At 37.8% G+C, this 20,535-nt stretch overlaps 1 protein-coding gene across 2 annotated transcripts in view; it reads right to left on the bottom strand.

Moving 5' to 3' along the window:
• HDIP1 (HDAC and MIER1 interacting protein 1) overlaps positions 1 to 19,064 on the bottom strand; it is a 29,504-nt gene extending 10,440 nt beyond the window's left edge. For both annotated transcript variants that reach the window (XM_028091235.2, XM_028091234.2), the window contains exons 1-2: positions 18,735 to 19,064; positions 12,390 to 12,486 (exon numbers count right to left, since the gene is read on the bottom strand). In XM_028091235.2, the coding sequence (XP_027947036.1) occupies positions 12,390 to 12,486; positions 18,735 to 18,800 (163 nt within the window). In that variant the 5' untranslated portion in view covers positions 18,801 to 19,064. The remainder of the gene's footprint in view (positions 1 to 12,389; positions 12,487 to 18,734) is intronic.
• Between the last annotated feature and the right edge of the window lie 1,471 nt (positions 19,065 to 20,535).

Raw genomic sequence — 20,535 nt, forward strand, 5'->3', positions numbered from 1 at the left:
TCAAATTTCCTTACCAAAGACTACAAGTGTCTATAAGACCTGACATTTGCCTCTCTCTCCAATATTCTCTCACACTGCAACACTTTGTTCACTATACTCCAGACATGCCTTCCTTTTAATAAAACAAGTTCCTTTCCTCCCCTTAGCATTTGCTAATCCTTCTGCCTAGAGCTCACATCCCAAAACTTCTAATGAGACCACTTATTTACTTCAAATGTTGATTTATAGGTTACCCCTGAGTCTTACAGCTCAAATTACTTTTTATAATCCAATACTATGTTATTTACTTATATGCTCAATCCCCCATTAGAATATAAACTCCATAAAAGTTGGGATGCCATTTGTCTGTCTCATTCACAGAATCTAGAATGTTATCGACACATATTAAGTAGTGCTGAATAAATAAAATTTATTTAGACTGAGCACATGCATCTACCATCCCCTTTCTGGAAAATCCCACTGAAAAGAGAATAAACATGAGTAAAGGTAAAGAGAAAAAGGAAAATAGGTCTGTACTGATGGAAACAAGGAAAGGATGCTATCAATCACCCAAAATTACAGAATTTCAGCAAACCAGCAGACTCACAGATTCTGATTAAGAAACCAGAATAGGGGGCACCTGGGTGGCTCAGTCGGTGAAGCCTCTGACTCTTGATTTTGGCTAAGGTCATAGTGTCAGGGTAATGGGACTGAGCCCAGTGTCAGGCTCTGTGCTCAGCGGGGAGTCTGCTTGAGATTCTCTCTCTCCCTCTGCCCCTCCCCATGCTCATGCTCTCTCTCTCTAAAATAAATAAATCTTAAAAAAAAAAAAAGAAACCGGAATAGAAGACCTACAATCCAAAATAGAAACAAAAGATGGCTCCTATAGAAGGGAGAGCTGTTCTTCCCCAAAATACTCCCAGGACAGAATAAAAAGTACAATAAGGGAGAGCAGGCCACAGAGTGATCATCAGAATACTTACAGGACTACTGCAGAGCAAATGACATAAGGAAGTAAAGCTCTCAGGAAACAAGCAATGTTCCAAAGAACTATGAACCTCCAAAAAACAGAAGACACAAATGGCAGCTCCTCATAAAAATGAAATAATATAGGGCGCCTGGGTGGCTCAGTTGGTTAAGCGACTGCCTTTGGCTCAGGTCATGATTCTGGAGTCCCGGGATCGAGTCCCGCGCAGGGAGCCCGCTTCTCCCTCTGACCCTCCCCCCTCTCATGTGCTCTCTCTCTCTCTCATTCTCTCTCTTTCAAGTAAATAAATAAATAAATCTTTTAAAAAAATGAAATAATATAAGGAATTTCACATTCTCTAGGATGAAGCTTTCCTTATTTTAGCCATGATGGAATTCAACAATGTCTCCCAGCTCATGTAATTTATCAATAAGTTTCTCCCAACTGTAAACTAAAGAGATCTATAGTCAGGGCGCCTGGGTGGCTCAGATGGTTAAGCAACGGCCTTCGGCTCAGGTCATGATCCTGGAGTCCTGGGATCGAGTTCCACATCGGGTTTCCTGCTCAGCAGGGAGACTGCTTCTCCCTCTGACCCTCTTCCCTCTCGTGCTTTCTATCTCTCATTCTGTCTCTCTCTGAAATAAATAAATAAAATATTTTAAAAAATAAAGAGATCTACAGTCAAAATAGACCTTTAAGACAGTGTAGGATATGGGGCACCTGGGTGGCTCAGTTGTTGAGTGTCTGCCTTCAGCTCAGGTCATGATCCCAGGGTCTTGGAATCGAGCCCCACACTGGGCTCCCTGCTCCGTGGGAAGCCTGCTTCTCCCTCTCCCACTCCCCCTGCTTGTGCCCCCTCTCTTGCTGTCTCTCTCTCTCTGTCAAAAAATAAAACTTAAAAATAAATAAAAAATAAATAAAACAGTGTAGGATAGTCATGCAAGTTATCTACACTGATAAACCATTTATGAATATCAATAGGCAATTAAGGATTACCAGGAATTTAAGGAAAATTAAAAGTGTAATAGAGAAGAAACAAGTTAAAACAGGAGGAACAATGGTAGTTCAAGAAACACGAAAGAAATAGGGGCACCTGGGTGGCTCAGTTGGTGAAGTGTCCTGGCCGACACTTGGTTTCAGCTTGGGTCATGATCTCAGGGTCATGGGATCCAGTCCCACATTAGGCTCCATGCTCAGTGTGGAGTCTGCTTGTCTGTCTCCCTCTGTTCCTCCCCTGCCCTGTCTCTCTCTCTTTCTCTCTCAAATAAATAAATAAATCTTAAAAAAAAAGCAAGAAAAGATAATCTTAAAACATTCTAATGCATACCTTCAAGACATCTGATTATACTTTATATCATTAAGAATAAGATTCTTTTGCAAAAATGGAAAGCTCAATCCTAAAAAATCATATGGACTCTCAAGCAATCTGAAATAACCAAAAGAATCTTGAAAAACAATGTCAGAAGTCTCACACTTCCTGATTTCAAAACTCACTACAAAGCTACAGTAATCAAAAAAGTGTGGTATTGCCATATGACAGATATACAGACCAAGAGAATAAAATAGAGAGCCCAGAAATAAATCCTTGAATATATGGTTCAAATGATTTTCAAAAACAATGCCAAGATGATTCAAGGAGAAAAAGATAATATTTTCAACAGTTGTATTGGGAAAACTGGATCTCCACATACAAAAAAAATGTAACTGGACCCTTATTTTATACCATATGCAAAAATTAATTCAAAATGGATGGAATACCTAAATATTACAGCCAAAACTATAAAATGCTTAGAACAAAAAGAAGGGAAAAGCTTCATAACACTGGACTTGGCAGTGATTTCTTGGATATGACACTGAAAATATAGGCAACAAAAGAAAAAATAGACAACTTGGATTTCAACGAAATTAAAAACTTTTGTGCATCAAAGGACAGTATCAACAGAGTAAAAAAAGGCAATTCATGGAACGGGGCAAAATATTGTAAACATTTATGAGATAAGGGACTAATATCCAGAATAAAAAGAACTTCTACAACTCAATAACAAAGCCAATTCAAAAATGAGCAAAGAACTTGAATAGACATTTATCCAAAGATGACAGGCAAATGAAAAGATGTTCAACATCACTAATCATTAGAGAAATGCAAATCAAAACCACATGTTATCACTTCATACTGATTAGAATGGCTCTTATCAAAAGTGTTGATGAGGATGTGGAGAAACTGGAAACTCTGGGCACTGCTGATGATAACTTAAAATGGTGTAGCTGCTATGGAAAATGATATGGCATTATCATATACATAGAAATACCATAAGATCCAGCAATTCCACTTCTGGGCATATATACAAAAGAAATGAAAGCAGGTATTCAAATAGATATTTGAACAACCATGTTCATAGCTGCATTATTCACAATAGCCAAAAGGTGAAAGCAGCTCAACTGTCCATCAATGCATGAATAAACAAAATGTGGTATATACATACAATGAAATATTATAAAGGAAATTCTGACACAAGCTACAACATGAAGTCTAAAGACATTATGCTAAAGGAAACAAGTCAGACACAAAAAAATAAATGTAGTATGATTCCAAATAGGAAGTAACTACACTAGTCAAATTCACAGGTACAGAAAAAAGAATACTGGTTGCCTTGGGGCAGTGGGGAAGGGAGTTATTGTTTAATGGGTATAGCACTTCAGTTTGGGAAGATGAAAACAGTCCTGCAGATTAATAGTGGTAATCATTAAGTACACAATATGAATGTACTTAATGCCACCGAAGTGTATATTTAAAATGATTAAAATACAGGGCACCTGGGTGACTCAGTCGGTTAAACATCTGCCTTCGGCTCAGGGCATGATCCCAGGGTCCTGGGATCAAGTCCAGCATCCAGCTCCCTGCTCAGCAGGGAGTCTGCTTCTCCCTCTCCCTCTGCCCCTACCCCCTGATCATAGTCTCTCTTTCTCTCAAATAAATAAATAAAACCTTTAAAATGATTAAAATACTTATACTTGTAATATACCACAAAAATATGAAAAAAATAAGATTCAATAAAAAAAGAAATTAGAAAACAAAATGAACTGTTCAAAATTAAAGTGCAGAAGACAAGCTAAATAATGGACACCTCTGAAAGACAGAATTATAGCTCTAGAAAAGGAAATCAATGAAATTTCCTGGAACACCCCAAAAAAAAAAAAAAAGAGAGAGAGAGAGAATAAGTGACAGTAAGTGAAGAGAAATGAAAGAAAGATCCAAGAAATCCAACACTCATCCATGACATAATTACTAATTATCTACCCAATATTCATTCTGCCTTCTTAAGAACAGAATGTTCTAATCAAGAGGGAACTGGGCCCAGCTAAAATATATACATTCAAAGACCCTCCTACAGAAGAAGTAGCCATGGAATTTTGTTCTGGTTAATGACAAATAAGTGGAATTGGGTAAGGTTTCCAGCACGATTTTTTTTTAAGGGGGTAAGCACAGCTGGCATGTCCCTTTGCCCCTTTGCCCTTCCCTCTTCTTCCTCTTGGAATGCTTAAGAGATTCCTGGAGGTACAACAGCTACCTTGTAACAATGAGGATGAAAGCCAAATCTCAGGACAGAAGAAAGAGATCAACCTAGGTCCTTGATTGATACCACTGAATCACTAGTCCTGTACTGCCAACTTCATCTTTCTTCTCTAAATAGTGAAAAAAAAACCCACAAACTATTTGTCCAATCCAGTGTCAGTCTCTGTGGGTGGTAATCCTGATATATCATCCAACAAGTACGCACAATCAGTATACCAGGAGGAAGAGAAAAAGACAGTAAGGAAAAAAGAAATACTAGGTAAAAACTGCTCTAAACTGAAGATTTGAGCCCTCAGATGGAAAGGAAGAATGAGAATGACATTTAAATATGAGTACAGGGCTCCTAGGTGACTTAGTCAAGCGTCCTACTCTTGGTTTCGGCTCAGGTCATGATCTCAGGGTTGTGAGATCAAGCCCCAGGATGGGTTCCCCATCCTCAGCTGGGAGTCGGCTTTGGATTGTTTCTCACCCTTCACCTCTGCCCCTCCCCCCACTGGCATGTGTGCACACACACTCTCTAAAATAAATAAAATCTTTAAAAATAAACAAATAAATGTGAGTACACAGTAAAGGCCTTTCACACAATGGAAAACAAGAAATGTACCACCACATACCTTCTATGAAAAAAATTTTTCCAGGTCTGAAACAACTTTCTGGAAAATTTATTTTAGAAAAAAAAATACACGAGTTAAAAAAAAATGATACTGAAGAAAAATGGGATTATCCTAAGAGTACAAAGGAAGGAAATCTTAGGGATGCATGGGTGGCTCAGTTGATTAAGCATCTGCCTTCAGCTCAGGTCATGATCCCAGGGTCCTGGGATCGAGTCCCGCATTGGACTCCTTGCTCAGCGGGGAGCCTGATTCTCCCTCTCCCACTCCCCCTGCTTGTGCTCTCTGACAAATAAATAAAATCTTTAAAAAAAAAATCTTAGTATGACAACTATGCAGCAGACCTAAGATCAGTCTTAATTAGAAGAAGTCAGAAGATTCTACAAAAAAGTCTTAAAAATGAATATACTCATCATTATACAAACTGTATGAGTAAGAACTTAAAAGTACAGGCAGAGGTAAATTAAGGTATGCATTCTTCCACCAAAGACAAAATAAAAACCTAAAGCCATGTCCCATATATGAATGTATAGCAATTTTAAGTGATTAGCATGTAAGAAAGTGCTTTCTGAAATAACAAAACCAAACCTTCATTGTCAAGTAATTCAGAACTAAGGACCACTTACTACTGAATTAATGCTCAATCACTGAGTTTATAAAAAGTACTGACAACTGGCAATAATCATTTCACTTTTTTCTCTTAACTAAAAGTGAGTATGTCATTTATAGAATTCTTGGCTTATTTATCAGCCTTTGCCTGCTAACTTACCTTAGACAATAATTTGAAAAGTTTAGGTTTAAATTTTTTTTTCCTTCCCCTAATTAAAAATGAGGAGGTTGTTATTTATCTGACTAAACTTAATCTAAAACTCATACCCAGGGGCACCTGGGTGGCTCAGTCGTTAAGCAGCTGCCTTCGGCTCTGGTCATGATCCCAGGGTCCTGGGATCGAGCCCTGCATCGGGCTCCCTGCTTGGCAGGAAGCCTGCTTCTCTCTCTCCCCCTCCCCCCTGCTTGTGTTCCTGCTCTCACTATCTCTCACTATCTCTCTCTCTCTGTCAAACAAATAAATAAAATCTTAAAAAAAAACAAAAACTCATACCCACTGAGAAACATAGTTAAATACTAAAAAGCTATTCCAATTTCTTACTGTTTTATATCTTTTTTCTTACCTTCAGAGAAGTCTTTTATGAACTAGTATGTCATTTAGAATTTGTTTTTTCTTTAGTTTTTTATAATTAAAATTTTTAAAGGAAAAAGGTATATCCATAATTATTAAATGCAAAATGGCACCCTTGATGTCACAAAACACCTGGAATAGCCATCAGAAAAAACAAATTTAGGGGTGCCTGGGTGACTGAGTTGGTTAAATGTCCAACTCTTGATTTCGGCTCAGGTCATGATCTCAGGGTGGTGAGACTGAACCCTGTGGCAGGCTCCATGCTCAGCAGGGGAATCTGCTTTGCTCCTCCCCCCACTCTCTCTCAAATAAATAAACAGATAAATAAATAAACAAATACTTTAAAAGAAAGAAAGAAAGAAAAAGAAAAACCAAATTTAAACATCTGGAACAAAGCAGAGTTTGTTCTCACCAAAAACTGTTTCTGTCAGGATTTGGTGACTGATCAAGTATTTGAATAGTGCTCAAGGTTTGGTCTACAGTACAGATACTCTCAATTTTAGGAAATACAGTATTTCCTTTAATCCCTTTTTATTTTTTTAAAGATTTTATTTTTAAGTAATCTCTACACCCAATGTGGGGCTCAAACTTACAACCCCAAGAACAAAAGTCACGTGCTCCACCAACTGAGCCAGCCAGGAGCCCCTTCTTCAATCTCTTTTTAAAGAAATTGCTTCAAATTGACAGTTTAGGACTTAATCTCAAGACTATTTTTTAAACTCTTAGGCAACCATTCAATTTAGAAATGAAATCCTACAAGAACAAGACAGTTAATTTTTTAAAATTTATCTCCATTTAATACTGGCCCCCCCAAAGAAAGTAAAAGAAACAATGCATATCTAACTCATTTGGGAAGTTGTCAAAGAATTATTAATTGCCTTGAGGTTCTATGCACTCCTACAAAACACTGAGCATTTCTTAACACAGATTTATTTGTAACATTCATCTCTGCCCCTCATCAAAATTAAAAAGCTTTTAAAAAATCCTTTGATTTCCATAATAAATTTTGTTTATTTAAATGTATTTTCAGCTAGACAAAATTCTATACAGGTCTAGTGTCCTACCTCCCTATTTCTACTGTGTAATGAAGATATACAGATAATATATTTGAAAAATGTGAGTTTTGAGCAGCTCAAGCTTAGATAAATCTGACTTGACAGATTATTTTCCTCCTACACATCACAAAGTTACAAAAGAAATTTCAACCCACTGAAATTTAAAATTATCTTTTATAGCTTTGATTTCACTTTTAAAATAAGTTCAATCTGAACTTTACAGATGGCTCTCGTTCTTGTTTTAAATGTTTAATTACATAAGTAAAAGTCTTCCTTGATTCCTTCCTTGTTATTTAGTGATCTATCCATCTATGCATTACATGTAGAGATAATTTTGTGGGGTCTTAAAAGCAAATGGAAAACAATGACCACATGATACAGCAATTCCTTCTAATTCTGGGTATTTATCCAAAGAAAATGAAAACACTAGCTCGAAAAGATATATGCACCCCATGTTCACTGCAGCATTATTTACAATAGCCAAGATATGGAAACAACTTAAATGTACACTAATGGATGAACAGATAAAAGTAATGTGGAGTTTTATCCAGCCATAAAACTGAAATCTTGCCATTTTTGACAACATGAATGGACCTTCAGGGCATTATGCTAAGTGATATGTCAGAGAGAGAAAGATTAAATACCATATGATCTCATTTGTATGTGGAATCTTAAGAAACAAACCAGAGCTCATAAATAACAGAGAACAGATTGGTGGTTGCCAGAGGTGAGAGTTGGAGGGGGAGGAGGAGGTGAAGTGGGTGAAGGGGGTCCAAAACTACAAACTTCTAATTATAATATTAATAAATCATGATCATGTAACATACAGCATGGTGACTATAGTTAATAATACTGTATTGCATATTTGAAAGTTGCTAAGAGTAAATTTTAAAAGTCCTCATTACAAGAAAAAAATTTTGTAAAACAAAAATGAATTCATGCAAGTATTGTTTTATTCTTTTCCTTAACTTCGTTTTACAGATTTTTCCATGTCAGTACCTAAAAATCTGCATCATTCTCTCTAATTAGCACATACTGTTGTTCCCTAAAAGATGCACCCTACTTAACTATTTCCCTACTGATGATATTTGGCTCAATTTTCTGCTATTATAAACAGTGTTGCTTATAAATCCTAATAAATATTTCACTGTGTATTAAAAACAATTGTATCTTTAGGATACATACCTACTGATAAAAAGTCTAGATTCTAGATTACGTGCATTTAAAACTTTTAACAACTACTGTCAGACTGTTCTACAAAAAGGCTGTGCTGATTTACAACCTCACCACTAGTATGAGACTTTGGATTCTGCCATACTCATAAAAGCTCTTGGAAATCCTTTACATTTTTGTCAGAATGGGGGTAAAAAGAATGGTATTTTAATTAAACTGCATTTCCCTGATTATTAACAAAGTTCATTATCTTTCCAGATATATATTATCCATTTTCATTTTCTCTGTATAAATTCTCTAATTAAAACTGAAATGTTCTGGATCCCACTAACAATGTTCAAGTACTTAATAAACTATAGAGATTTTAAAAATTATGTACTCAATCTCCCACATACTACAAACTATCCAAGGCAAATCTTTAAAGAAATTTAATTGTAGAAATGAATATTTGAGTACCTATAACATACTAAACTCTGTTTACATTAGCCACATTCATCTGTACTTCATCTGCACTTCAATCCTCTAAGGTTTATACTATAAGCCTATCTTATACTCAATAGCAGCTGCTCACCGAGGTTAATTAACTTGTTGGAGAGTGACAAAACTCTCTAAACTGAATCTGAAGCCAAGGTTTCCAACCCCCATGTCTGACTATATCAAATTGTTCTCTAGGCTTTGAATACTCTTAACCCTTTCTCCTTAAAACCTTTTCCTCCTTTAATTTCTATGGCACAGTCTACTCCTGATGTTCCTCCATCCTTTTAAACTATTTTTTGTTTCTTTTGCTGTTTCCTCTTCCTCCTCCAGGAAATTTCTAGGCTTTAATATCTCATCTTTACTTCAAGGTCACAAGACCACTGTCATTAAACAACAGACCTTAGGAAATTCCAAATGTAAAATAATAATAAACTGCTTCTTACTCATCACCATGACTTATGTAACACCACTCTCCATTGGTTGTTCTCCTATAGCTGACATGTACATCTTCTCAGTTGACCTAAACTCCCTCCCTAATAACCTCCACCCTTTAAGACGAGTTTGCCAGAGTTCAGCCACTGAACTTCCTCTTCCTACCCTACCAACCCTCTGGGCACAAGCTCATCCATTTCTATGAGATCACCTACCATCTATTCACTGATGGCTCAAAAGATTTATCACCAGTTGAGGCTATTCCCTAAGCTTCAAACTATATGTCCAACTGGGGAAAAAAAATCCACATGGATGATATTTCATAACCACACCCAAAACTTAATTCTTCATCTTTCCCTCCAAACTTGTCTTCCTTTTCATATTCCCGTTCTTTTTTTAAGTTTTTTTGTTATGTTAATCACCATACATTACATCATTAGTTTTTGATGTAGTGTTCCATGATTCATTGTTTGTGCATAATACCCAGTGCTCCATGCAGAACGTGCCCTCTTTAATACCCATCACCAGGCTAACCCATCCCCCCACCCCCCCACCCCTCTAGAACCCTGTTTGTTTTTCAGAGTCCATCATCTCTCATGGTTTGTCTCCCCCTCCGATTTCTCCCCCTTCATTCTTCCCCTCCTGCTATCTTCTTCTTTTTTTTTCCTTAACATATTTTATATTCCCTTTCTAACCAGTAATCCAAGTCATTGAGAGTAATTGTAAAATTCTTCCCTCTGGTTCAAGTGATTTTGACTCCTTAATACTTGCAGCATCTGTCCCTTCTCTCTGTCCTTGTTGGGTATCTTCTTTACCTCATCTCTCACCTGAACCACTGGTATATAGAAGGCGCTTGAAAATATTTGTTGAATAAAAAAAATAAACACACTTGTCCTGCTAAGGGCACGAACCATGTCTTACTTATTTTGGAGACCCGGAACTGAGTTGACATGCCACCCCAGACACCTACTGAATGATCATTCCCGGGTTCTCATACCTGAATCAAACGCTTAGGGAATAAGACCCAGAAACCCATTTTTAACAAGCTCGCTGATTCCTATATAGTTGTCCAGCAAAGTCTTTATTCTCATGATGAAAGGGAACAAACTCAAACAAAGGCAGAAATGGAATTAAATAACTTTCTTGCCACTTCTATATAGACCTAAGATAAACAGACCTCTCACAGACATAAATATAAATAATTCTTTAATCACTTGCTACTATAACCTAAGCACTAACTCAGCATTCTCACTCAGTTAACTTACTGCAATAGCCCACTTCTATTTGTATTCCCAACAAACTATTCTCTAGACAGCAGCCAAAATGTAATTTCTAAAAGACAAATCAGAGCATGCTACCTTTCCCTCACTCCATCCTACATCCTAGGAATAGTTTTGTCCTCATATTTTAAGAAGAAAATCCAAAACTTCTTATTCTGGTTTACAAAGCCCTACACAATCTGGCCTCTGCCTATCCCTGTGGCCTCATCTCCCACACTCCCCTGCTCTTACTGTCTACACTGCAACCACATAGGCCTTTTTGTTCCTAAAATATACCAAACTTTTTCCAGCCCTAAATTTTTGCATTTGCTATTTCATCTGTCAAGAATGTTCTTCTCCTTGATCTTATCATGGCTAGCCCCTTGTTTCAATTCAGCCTCAGTTTAAATGTCCCCTCTCAGAGAGGCCTTCTCCAATCACCCAATCAAAAGTAGCCTTCCAGACACATGCTAGGACAGCAATCTATTTTAATTTCCTACAATGCATTTATCACAAGCTGTTTATTTGTTCATTGTCTATCTCATGCCCAAAAGAATGTAAGCTCCAAAACAGCAGTGAACTGCCTTGACAGTAGATTCATTCATTACTTTATGGCCAAGGCTTAGAACAGTGCCTAGCATACAGCAGGTACTCAAAATTTATTTGTAATCAATCTACTCTTATTTGGAGATCATCACTGTTCTGATTTTATCTAAGGATACACAACAAAATTTCATCTTTTGCATTTCAAAATTCAATCCACTGAATAAATCCAATTTGTCTACATTAACGGGAAAGTAAAATTCCAAAAAAATATTTTTTAGATATTCTAAATCAGAGAATTATAAAAAATAACCAATATGTCTAAAAATTATATTCACCTCAAAATCAAGTTATATTTTTCCAGTCACTAGTCCAAGAAAATACTTTAAGTCATTATAAATTTTACTAGCACTGAGGAGGATAAAACCAAAGATCCATCAACCAGTGAATGGATAAACAAATTGTGGTTTATCCATATAAAGAGCACTACTAAGCAGTAAAAAGGAATTAATTCTTACTGATATACACAATGATATGGCTGAATCTTAAATTATGCTCAATGAAAGAAGCCAGGCAAAAAAAAAAAGAGTATATACTGTATGATTCTATTTATATATAAAGTTCTAGAAATAATGACAGAAAGCACATCAGTGGTTATCTGGGGGTGGGGCAGTAAGGACAGAGTAACAAAGGGGAACTAAAAAACTTTTGGGAATGATAAACATTATTCATTATCTTGATTGTGGTGACTAGTGTAATCATAGGATAAAACATATCAAACTGTACACTTTAAATATGTGCAATTTATTGAATGTCAGTTATACCTTAATTATTTTTTTATTTTTAGAAATCAGATCAGATCACTCCCTTGCTTAAAACCCTTCAATGGCTCTCCATCCTTCAATAATAAAAAACAGAAAATTTGCTACAAGATTTATCAGCATTATAAGGGAGTTAACATTTAAATGGAATGAAGAGCAAACTAATGTCATAGCTGATTTCCAACAGCTAATAAAAACCAAAGGCATACTTCAATAGGCTTTAATTTTTAACTTCAAGATGTAAATAATATATTCACAAAAATTAATTTTACATTTCTAAATCAAAAAGCTAAATATGTGGTAAACTCTCACAATTACCTGTAGAAGGTGGTGATTTCTCTGGGTGTTTTGCATTTAAAAGTTTTCTGCTAATAAATATATAACCACAAGGACACGATTTACATGCAACAGGAACCTGTACAAAAATAAGAAAAAGTGTATTATTACTATTTTTTTACTAAACTTCTCAGTGTTTATGTAGTCTCCTGAACTGAATGATAAATTACCGAAGTAGGAATCACAGATTTATTTAAACCCCACCTCCTTACAACAAATCGAGACTGGTATTGTGTCCTATACATCTTCACATTCTCCTAATGCTTTACAATACCATGTACATAGAAAACGCATGATAGGGCGCCTGGGTGGCTCAGTCGTTAAGCGTCTGCCTTCGGCTCAGGTCATGATCCCAGGTTCCTGGGATCGAGTCCCACATCGGGCTCCCTGCTCTGCTGGAAGCCTGCTTCTCCCTCTCCCACTCCCCCTGCTTGTGTTCCTGCTCTCGCTATCTCTCTCTGTCAAATAAATAAAATCTTAAAAAATAAAATAAAATAAAATAAAATTTAAAAGAAAACGCATGATAAACACGTACTGATGGGAGTGACCAATAGAAAACCGTAAGAGAATCAGAACAGGGGAAAATATGTGGAAAAAAGGTAGTATTTCCTAAAATATCTGTTTGATGGCAGTTTATTAGCACCAACTGGAAAAGGGAGTGTGGTTGGGAAGTAATTAAAGTAATCCCAGCATAAGAATGAGGACCCAACTGGAATAGTGAGAATGGAAATGGAGAAAAGGCAGATGTGCCAAACATTTCAAAAGAGGAAAATACTTCCACTATTTTCCCAAAGAGAACAAAAATACTAATTTGAAAAGATATATGCACTTCAGGTTTATTGCAGGATTATTTATAATAGCCAAGATATGGAAGCAACCCAAGCGTCCATCCACAGATAAATGGATGAGGATGTGATACACACACACACACACATACACACAGCAGAATATTACTCAGACATAAAAAAGAATGAGATTTTGCCAGTTGCAACAACATGGATGGATCTAGAAAATATTATGTTAAGTGAAGTAAGTCAGAAAAAGACAAATATCATATGATTTCACTTATAAGTGAAATCTAAAAAACAAAACTAATGAACAAACAAAAGTAGAAACAGACCCCTAAATACAGAGAACAAACTGATGGCCCCTTGAGGGGGCTGGGTAGGGGACTAGGCAAAATGGATGAAGGGGAGTGGGAGGTATAGGTTCCTAATTATAGAATGAGTAAGTCACTGGGTTGAAAGGTACAGCACAGGGAATACAGTCAATGGTACTGGAATAGCCTTGTACAGTGACAGATGGTAGCTACATTTATTGTGAGCATAGCATAACCTATATAGGGTTGTCAAAACATTATGTTGTACACCTGAAACTAACATAACATTGTATGCCAACTATACTTTCCTTAAAAAAAATTTTTTAAAGGGAAAGTACTGAAAATGACTCGTTCTAATAGGAGAGGGCAAAATGCCAATTACCACCGACAAAAAAAGAATAGTTTACAACAACTACTCTGTGGGGCAAAGGATAGCACAAAACAAAAGAGAATGTAGGAGGAGTCAAGATCTAGGATCTCTTTAGTCTCAGCTCCAGGAAGGACATTGGATAAAACACAAGCTCTTCAAACTTCTGTTTCTAAATGTGTAAATTACAAGTAGTTCCTTTCTCTATTTCAAATCTATAATTTTTCAAAAGCCAAATGTTACTTAAAATCATTTTTAAAATGTTTTGATTTCTCTGCAATCATTTCACTCAATTTAACTTTTTTCACTCATATTAACTTTAATGATCCTTGAAATCAAGACATGTTCACCAAAAACCAGAAATTAATCTCAACAAAAAGTACTCACAGAATATTTTATGGTCAGAAAACTGCAATTCACTTTGTGAGATAAATTCCATTTGCCCATTGTTCTGCTTATGTAAAAGTTTAGTTACAATTATAAAGTTTTTTATCCAGGGGTGCCTAGGTGGCTCAGTCCGTTAAGTGGCTGACTCTTGATTTTGGCTTAGGTCATGATCTTGGGGTCCTGGAATCGAGCCGGGCATAGGGCTCCATGATCAGTGGGGAGTCTGCTTGAAGAATCTCTCTCTCTCTACCCCTCCCCCCACTGAGTGCACTCTCTAAAATAAAAAAAAATTTAAAAATAAAACTTTTTATCCATGTATGTAAAGAATGCTTCACAGTCTGAAATATAAATACTTGATCTAATTAAGCTTAATTAATATTCTGGCAGAATTCTTTTCCTTTGCATAAAAACACTGAACAAAGGATCTCTAGTTTGCATTTAAGAAAAATAACAATGAATCTTAAAAAAATAATCAAACTTCAATAGGTCAAATAGCATGCTTTATTAAGAATGTGATGAGATTCTTTCATGCCAGGACAGAAAATGAAATGTTACATTTTTTAATATTGTAAAATGCACCCAAAATAGATGTTTGTCATTTTTAAAATTTCACATCTTCATAGAAACTAAACTCAAAGGTACTGACTCATTTCCTTTATACTTACACACATCATTAAAGACATTCAATGTAATATAAATTGTTTTAAATTAATGTTATCCAAAAAACACAGAAACATGATGTTCTTATTCAAAAGTTCCTTTGCTATTCCACAAGCATTTTCTTCCAGCTACTAAAACTGAACAAATTTAAATTTAGGTCTCTGTCTTATATACAAGAAAAATACATAACACATAGTCTAAATTAACAGAGGGCTGCACTTAGGTATCTGAGATATGTACATATGGCTTTGGGATGAAAGAATGCACAAACGCTAATTGATAAGCTGATTTTCACTCCTTAAGAGTGTTTTATGATCAAGAAACATTTATGTGCCTGAGCTAAGTCACCCTAAAGTCCCTTTTAAAATGGAAAGTTCCTTCTCCCAACCCCAACCCTGAAAAAAAGTACAACTAACTACCACCACAACCCAAATCCTAGAAAAAGAATTATTAAATAGGGTGGGCTTCAGTAATATTAATCTCTTTACAGTATAATTTGGTTTTAAAACAAAAAACCCTACGTTTCCTTCAAATTTCAGTTGTAATGCCAAAGATGACACTAATGAAAGTTCTAATGCTATACTCTCAGGGTTTTAAAACAGAAAAAAAAGAAAAGTTTTGTTTATTGATGACTTATTTTTCATCAATTTATCCTTTGAAAAGTACATTCAGGTTGTTTTTATGTTTACAAGTAAAACAGCTAAAAACAAGTAAAAAGTTAAAAAAAGGGTCAAATAAGTGCAAGAAACAAGATCCTGGTCTTATACTGTTTCACTGATTTTTTTAAAAGTTCAAAATAACCACATTATAGAGAACTAATTTACATTCTTGCTGCTAAGAGAATCAAAGTGACCTACAGTAGACATGTTTGCTACATAGCACATAAAATTTCATATAAATAGAAAAAAAAAAGCTGCTCTATTTTAAAAAATTAAGCAGAAACAGAAACATACACAAAAGATCCCAGACAACTAACAAGAATCTTGAATATTACTACATACAAAATGGTTCAGTAATTTGAGCTACTGGATGTGAAACCTCTCAAAAATGAAAAGTATTGTGGTTGAGATGTTTCAGAACGGTATTTTCAATGGAGACATGTAAAGGAGATGTTATAAAACAACTGAAAATCTAGGTCTTTCTTGTTTGCTGATCTCTGTACCTGTTTTTAAACCTACACACACAAAGAATATATGTAAATCTATTTAAGTGGTGCAATCTCAAACTAAAGATTTTACATATCCTTTTGTTTATAAACTATACCTAAATTCTATTTTAATATTCATCAAACAACTCAGAATAACAATAATCTAATGATGTTTAAAAAATGGCTTTCTGGATTATAATTTTTTCTCATTTATAACTATAAGAAGCTTGTACTCTCCAATAATTAGAAAACTAAAATTAATCTTTTATTTCCTTCAAACCAGTTACTTTTAGTAAAAGATAAATCAATTTTAAGAATCACCAAAAGTTTTTTTATTTTTTAAAGATTTTATTTATTTATTTGACAGAGATAGAGCACAAGTAGGCAGAGAGGCAGACAGAGGGAGAGGGAGAAGCAGGCTCTCCGCCAAGCAGGGAGGCTGATGCGGAACTCGATCCCAGGACCCTGGGATCACGACCTGAGCTGAAGGCAGCCGCTTTAACCAACTGAGCCACCCAGGCACCCGAATCACCAAAAGTTTTAATTAGTCCTTATGTATATTATATTCTCTTAAATATTTACAATAAAGAACAAAACCAACATTCTAAATTATGTAGTAGCTTGCTATGGACTGAATTGTCATCCCCCCAAATTCATATGTTTAAGCACTAACCCCCAATCTGAAAGTATTTGGATGTTAGATAATCAGGTTTAAAGTCACGGTGGTGGGGCCCTCATGATGGGATTAGTGGCCTTATAAGGGAACCAGAAAGCTCTCTCTCTCTGCCAGATCTCAGACTTTGAGCCTCCAGAACTGTGAGAAAATAAATTGCTATTGTTTGAGCCACTTAACCTATGGTATTTTGTTATGGCAGCTGGGGGGAAAGGGCGGACGTGTTGTGTGTGTATAACAAAATTAATGTATGTTTCCAAATAAAATGCTGATCACATTTTGTTGAACAATTACAGGGACTCCTAACAAGTTTATCGTCCTTCCCTTTTTCTTTAACCAGGATATTAAAAACAGGTTACTTTTCCCAAAAGATTACTTTATGCCAAATAAAACGAGGTCAAGATTTGCAGTAACTTGTGCCCTACAGAAACTGAAATGCATAAAGCATAACATGTAAACCATATACTTCAGTACAGTTAATTGGAACAAATGGAAATGATTTAAATATTGATATAATCTCCTGCAAAGAGACTTAAATCACAAAGTCCAATTTTGTCAGAATTTAACAAATTTAGTTTAAGCGGTAAACTTAGTCAAATGGTAAGAAGGGAAGTTTAACTCTACTTCGGGAAACATGACTAAATTGTTTTTATACTGCATACTCAATAAACTCATAATATCAATAAAACTATAATTCTCCTTACACAATCTTCCTTCCTTGCATTTCTACCACAGGCCCATAAAAGATACTGAATAAAACATTTAACATTTTCTTTTACAAGATTTGATCAAGGTACAAGATTGCTCTTAAAGAATGCACTGACATCAGCATGTTATTTTTAAAGAAGTCTCCAGCCATTTCAAATTACTTCTGATTTAAAGAAAAAAAAAATTTTTTAAGGAAAGGGGAGAAGAGAGGTAGTCATTTTGAAAAAATTCTCTCAGTAGAAAAGAAAAAAATCACACCCAGATCTGCACACTGACATGAAAGAAGGGCCTTCGGATGGTTTTAATTGAGAATTTTAACTCAATAGATTGTAAGGAACGTCCATTATTCCAGTAAAGAATGAGGCATGCATAAAACTAAGAAACAGTAAAATGAAATTTTTAAAATTACAGCTATGACACTATTAATTTTGTGTAGAAAGAAGTCATTTAAAATTCATGAAACTACATATAAATTTTTAAAAAAAATCATGAAGCAGAAACGCCAAATTTTTAACAGCGGATACGGCGGCGAGTGGGGGAGGTGAGGAGTACCCAGAAGGAATGGGCTTCACTGGGGGCGTTATTCAATAATGTTCCACAAAAAAACAATGTAAAGATTCACGATTATTTCCGTCAAAAATATAAGAAATATATTTAGGAGGAAAAATGTCCAAATTCGCCTAAACTTGAAACCATTGCATTGCGGCCCCTTTTGTCACATTTAAGCGTTTCCCCTCCCCAGGTGGGAACAGTTTGGGGGGATCACAGTATAGATCTGATGGGAACAAAGCAACCCTGCGTCGCAGGAGCGGCTTTCGCAGCCAGGAGCCAGGAGCCTGGACTCGGAGCCGGGCACACTGAGCATTCTCGTCGGGGCAGAAGGGGGCTGAAGGGGCCGTGCTCCTCTATTTAGGCCACTGCCCCCACACTCCCGCCGCTGTCACCCAAAGCCAGCCAGGCGACTCTGGGAGGGTTCGGACAGGGCGTCCCGTCCGCTCCACACAAACCCACGCTTCCCTCCCGCGCCACGGGCCGCGGGACACACACAGTCGCCCAGCTAACGCCGCCAGGTGGGCACCGGCCGGACTGCGACCCCAGGAGTCTCCCTGGCATCCCCTCGGCGTAGCCCGGCCTCCCACCGGGCTCCCACCGTGGCCACCGAGCCCAAGGGCCAGACCACCCGGCGAGGCGGCCTCTCCACAGCCTGCGGCCGCAGACAACTGCAACCCGTCCGCCCGCCGGCGCACCCGGCCCGCCGGCTCCCGGTTCCGGCCCCCGGCGCCCACCTGTTGGTCGCACTCGGGGCACGATTTGGTGGCCATCTTCACTTTCTTGGCTCGAGTTGCAGACATGCTCCTCTCCAGCGGCAGCGGCGGCGGCGGCGGCGGCTCCGGCTCCTCCCCTCGTACCTCAGGCGGCCCAGCGCCACCCGCCCGGTTGCCGCTGGCCAGACCGAAGCTTGAACGGGAGCGCGCGCGCGTGCGCGAGCTCGCGCGGAGCCAGCGTGCCGGAGAGAGGGTGGGGCCGGGCGTGCGCCCGCAGCGACCACAGGCCTCTTGCGCCAGCTCCGCGTGACCGCGGAGCGCGCTCCCACCCGCACCAAGCGGGTCCCTGGGCACGTCCCGATTCTCACGAGAGGAGACCGTCTGAATCTTCGAGCTGCACAATAGCCACGCCTTCTCTCAGCCCTGCGGCGCGTGGGGGCGTGGCTTAGGCGGGACTCGGCAGTAACGGGCGTCGGGTTTGGCCAACGAATGCACAGATAGGGCGGGTCGTGGTGCTGGGCACGCCCTCTCCCCCGGAGGAAGGAGAACGTGAGTGAAAGGGGAAAGGGAAAGCGCTTACGCATGTCCTGGCATTTAATACACTTAAGTAAATGTTAGCAACTCTAATTATTGAGGAATTGTAATAGATACCTGCTGAGTCTGCTATATGCCAGTCCTGGACTCGGCACTTAGACATAAAATTCAACATTAAGTCAAATATTTATTGAAGGCCAATTCTGCCAGACAAATGTGAATACTAGGAAATGCCCGCCCTCAAAACATATCCAGACTAGTATGGTACACGGCCTAACTCGAATACAGCAGAGCTGGGTTGTTGATGGGAAGAATAAATCGGTTGACTATTTAGAGCTTTATATCAAAATTTACAATCCTCTTGGCCTTTGACCTAGCCTTATAATCTAGCAATTCTGCCCCTAAGAAACTGGAAAAGATATTTTCCACCTGTACTCAAATCCATTTGTACAAAGATGTTGGACTTTGCGGCACTACTTGTAAGAGCAAAATCAGAAATAACCCAGATGTCCGAAAACAAATTGCTTGAGCAAATTAAGATATGCATACAAGATATTGCTGCATCTCTTTAAAGAATGAGCTAGATCTATGTCAACTGATAGAATGATCTCCAAAGTACAGTGTTAATTGGAAAAACAAGGCAAAAAACACCTTAAGATTGTGCAAAAATAATATGAAAAAATATATTTGCATATGCACTAAGAAACTGGAGAAAAGGAACTGGGGGACAGGAATAGGAGGGAGACTTATTTTTCATTCCATATCCTATTGTTTTATTTGATTTTTCTACTAGGTCAACCTAGTATGGCCTTTTCCCCCATTAAGGGAAAAGGATTTGAACACTACTGAGCTACTGAGGAAGCCAGCAGGCCCACTGTTGCAGGAGTTAGTAGTAGTCCTAGAAAACTTTCTAGAAAAGCTGCCACCAAAGCTGAATCCTTAAGGATATCAAGTGGCGTTCTCAATCAAAAGTGAAGCCCTACCAGGCAGATGGGACAGTGTAAGCAAAGGCAAGAGAGGTCAGCAATTTGGTGTTGTGGGAACACCAAGTCCAGATCAAAGAGTTAAGGCTGGGGAAGTGGGCCATATCCTGTAATGCAGGGTCTTTGCTACCACAGGAAGAAGTTAAAGCTTCATCCTGAGGGCAATAGGACACCAGGGTGGCTCAGTCGGTTAAGCATCTGCCTTCAGCTCAGGTCATTATCCCAGGGTTCTGGGATAGAGCCCCAGGACTTCCTGCTCAGCGGGGAGGCTGCTTCTCCCTCTCCCTCTGCTCTGCCCATACACT

This window comes from Eumetopias jubatus, unplaced genomic scaffold (assembly GCF_037043125.1).
Source record: "Eumetopias jubatus isolate StellerSeaLion01/CBP00866 unplaced genomic scaffold, mEumJub1_p1.0 scaffold_10, whole genome shotgun sequence".
Classification (NCBI taxonomy): Eukaryota; Metazoa; Chordata; class Mammalia; order Carnivora; family Otariidae; genus Eumetopias; species Eumetopias jubatus.